This window comes from Castor canadensis, chromosome 11 (genome assembly GCF_047511655.1).
Source record: "Castor canadensis chromosome 11, mCasCan1.hap1v2, whole genome shotgun sequence".
Classification (NCBI taxonomy): Eukaryota; Metazoa; Chordata; class Mammalia; order Rodentia; family Castoridae; genus Castor; species Castor canadensis.
The window spans coordinates 103,348,885-103,351,595 of NC_133396.1; the positions used below are offsets into that span (position 1 = coordinate 103,348,885).

A 2,711-nucleotide genomic window follows, 5' to 3' on the forward strand; every position below is an offset into this window, starting at 1 on the left:
AGAAGAAGTTGTTCATTTAAGATGGGTTGAGTCTAAGCAGAAATTTCTAGTAGTACAAAAGCCTTTTAAACCTGAAGCTCAGGATGGAGATCTACTATGCAGCACAGTGACTGTAGTTAACACTATTGCATTGTGTACTTGAAATTTGCTAAGAGGATAAAGCATAAGTGTTCCAATCATTATGAAGAAGAAGGAAGAGGAGGAGGAGAAAAAAAAAAGAGGAGGAAAGAAAGAATATAATAATCCCGTGAGGCTATATATGTGTTAAATAGTTTGATTTATGTGCTCATTTCATAAGGTATACATATATCAAAACATCAAATTGTGTGCCTTCAATATATATAGTTTTTATTTGTCAATTATAGCTTAATAAAGCTGATTTTAAAAAAAAAATCAACTGGAGTTCAGGAGAGAGAAGAGGCAGACTTAAATTGCAAAACCATAGTTAAAATTGTGACAGTGATAGGATTCTTGAGAGTAGTAAGGCTAGAGGGAGGAATAATATCCGGAGAAACAATTAATGCAAAGGGATAAAGAAAACCAAGATGGAAAAAGCACACATGGCACCAAAGAAAGAGTGAGCCCCGAGAGTATTGTGGGAACTAGGGAGAAAGGCCACTAGAAAGATGAGGATGCAAACTAAGTCTATTGCTGCAGAAAAAGAAAGAGTAGGACCCATACTAGGCTGCTGTAGTTAGAAATTAGGCAGCCACTAGTAAGCTTTAATTTGGCTAAAAAAGAGTTAATAGAAAAGACCTAAAAAAGGCTGTTTTTGTTTTTCCCACTACTTTGGTTTGAACTCAGGGCCTATACCCCAAACCACTCTACCAACCTTTTTTGTGGTGTTTTTTTTTTTTTTTTTTTGAGATAGGGTCTTGCAAACTACTTACCCAGGCTGGTTTCTTTTTTTCTTTTTCTTTTTTTTTTTTTTTTGTATTTCAAGTTTATAACATTTTATTTACAAAAATAGGCTGGGAGGATGAGGTTCCCCCCACATTCCTTCCTGGGGGAACTATTTCGCACCTTTTCTTCGCTAATGGTTTTAAAAGTTGTGTTTAATTCCTTCAGAATTATATTTGTTGAGGAGAAGCTTGGACAGAGAGAGGAGACGGGCGGGGGTTGGGGGAAGAGGGGATGGACACAGAGCAGCTGCACACAGATAATGGCTTTACAGGGAGGCTGCACTGGGTCCCATGCACTGGGCGATGTGAGCACACTGCAGGACACCAGCACCACACAGGTGTGGACAGGCGCCGTGGCTTCTCTGGGCTCTGAAGGACACTTGTTCCCCAGCACGACACTGCCAAACGGTGGCTTCAGGGCAGACACTAAGACATGACTCCGAAGACAGGGTTGTGGCGGCAGATGCTGGGGCCATACTCTTCATAGTCCTTCTTGGTGTGACAGACCTGAAAGAACTCGGGAGTTGAGGCCAGCATGGAGCCTCCAAACCACACGGCATAGTGCTGCGTGTGGTGTGTGATCACCTGCACCTTCACAGGCTTTGGCTTTATCTTGCCACCACTTAGCTCTTCACTCAGTTTCAGTATGGCATCCACCACTCTTTTTAAATCTCTCTGTAGTCGCCGTCCAAAATCTCTGAACATTGTCGAGCCTCCTGAGAGAAGGACATTCTTATACAGTGGACGGCGTACATCTATAGGGCAGTTCTGTATTACTTCATCAACAACATCCGAGATGGATTCCATAAAGTCTGGATTGGCAAACTCTGGATGGAAAAATATTTCTGGTCTCAGGAACCTCTCATAACCAACATCGATAATGAACTTCTTCTGGCTGACTTCATTGATGCCCGTGTACTGTTTGATCCACCTCTGGGGATCCTCGTCATACTTGGCAAATTCCTGGACTATATCAGGGCAAATGTAACAGTACTTCTCCTTAATGGCTTTTGCCGTCTCTAGCGACTGCTCAGGAGGGATTCCCACCTCCCTCTCCCTTAGCAGCTGTTGAATGAAATACGTAATATCTCTACCTGCAATCGGGATGTGTTTGATGCAGCTTCCAATTACATAACCTTCTGCCACGGGGATAACGTGGGTGACTCCATCGCCACTGTCAATGACTATCCCAGTTAGTGTGTGCTCACCAACTTGTCCAGACGTCCAAGAGGCTGCTAGAGCGAGCACTGCCTGAACTGCAATGTAGAGTCCTGGAACATTAAATGATCCAAACATAATTTCTGCAAGATATTCTCTATTTTCTGGAGTATTCAGTGGAGGTTCTGTCCTTATTATTCAGTGCTGAACACAATTCTCCATCTTTAAAGAATTAAAATCTATGTGCTCCCATTTAAGGAAATGTTTAACAAATAATTAGGTTCTGTCGGTTCTTGAATCAAATTCAGCATCGTGAAGTCTGTATCTTCATGAGTTCGGACAGCCACAGTCACAAACTTGTTTCTTCCTCTGTCTTCCACTTCCTCTATGTCTATCACCACAGGCATAGTAATTACCCCATTAAAAAATAATGGTCCTCAGGTTCAGTGCGAAGATATTTAAAAACCACTTGCTCCATGAACCTTTCCATAAGATCCGAGTCTTCAATGATGCCATGTCGGATAGGCCACTTTGGAGCATACGTGGGCTTATCGATGGCTTCATCCCCTATGAAAAAGACAAGGTCATCAACTCCCCTCAACACTCTCCTCTGGGCTTGGTCAACTACCTTTGCAGACTCTCTGATGGCAA

The 2,711-nt window shown here is 42.5% G+C and overlaps 1 protein-coding gene across 1 annotated transcript; it reads right to left on the bottom strand.

Moving 5' to 3' along the window:
• Positions 1–975: 975 nt before the first annotated feature.
• On the bottom strand, positions 976–2,711 carry LOC109694665 (actin-related protein 3B-like). Its single transcript, XM_020176764.2, has 2 exons — positions 2,477–2,711; positions 976–2,250 (listed from the first exon to the last, which is right to left on the bottom strand). Exons 1-2 carry the CDS (start codon positions 2,548–2,550, stop codon positions 1,329–1,331), a joined length of 996 nt encoding a protein of 331 aa, XP_020032353.2. The 5' UTR covers positions 2,551–2,711; the 3' UTR covers positions 976–1,328.

Excerpts from the sequence above, each read along its gene's own strand:
- LOC109694665 (XM_020176764.2), bottom strand. The coding sequence starts at position 2,550 with ATGGAAAGGTTCATGGAGCAAGTGGTTTTTAAATATCTTCGCACTGAA. Across the intron at positions 2,251-2,476 it reads GACCATTATTTTTTAATGGG|GACAGAACCTCCACTGAATA; the intron begins GTAATTACTATG and ends CTGAATAATAAG.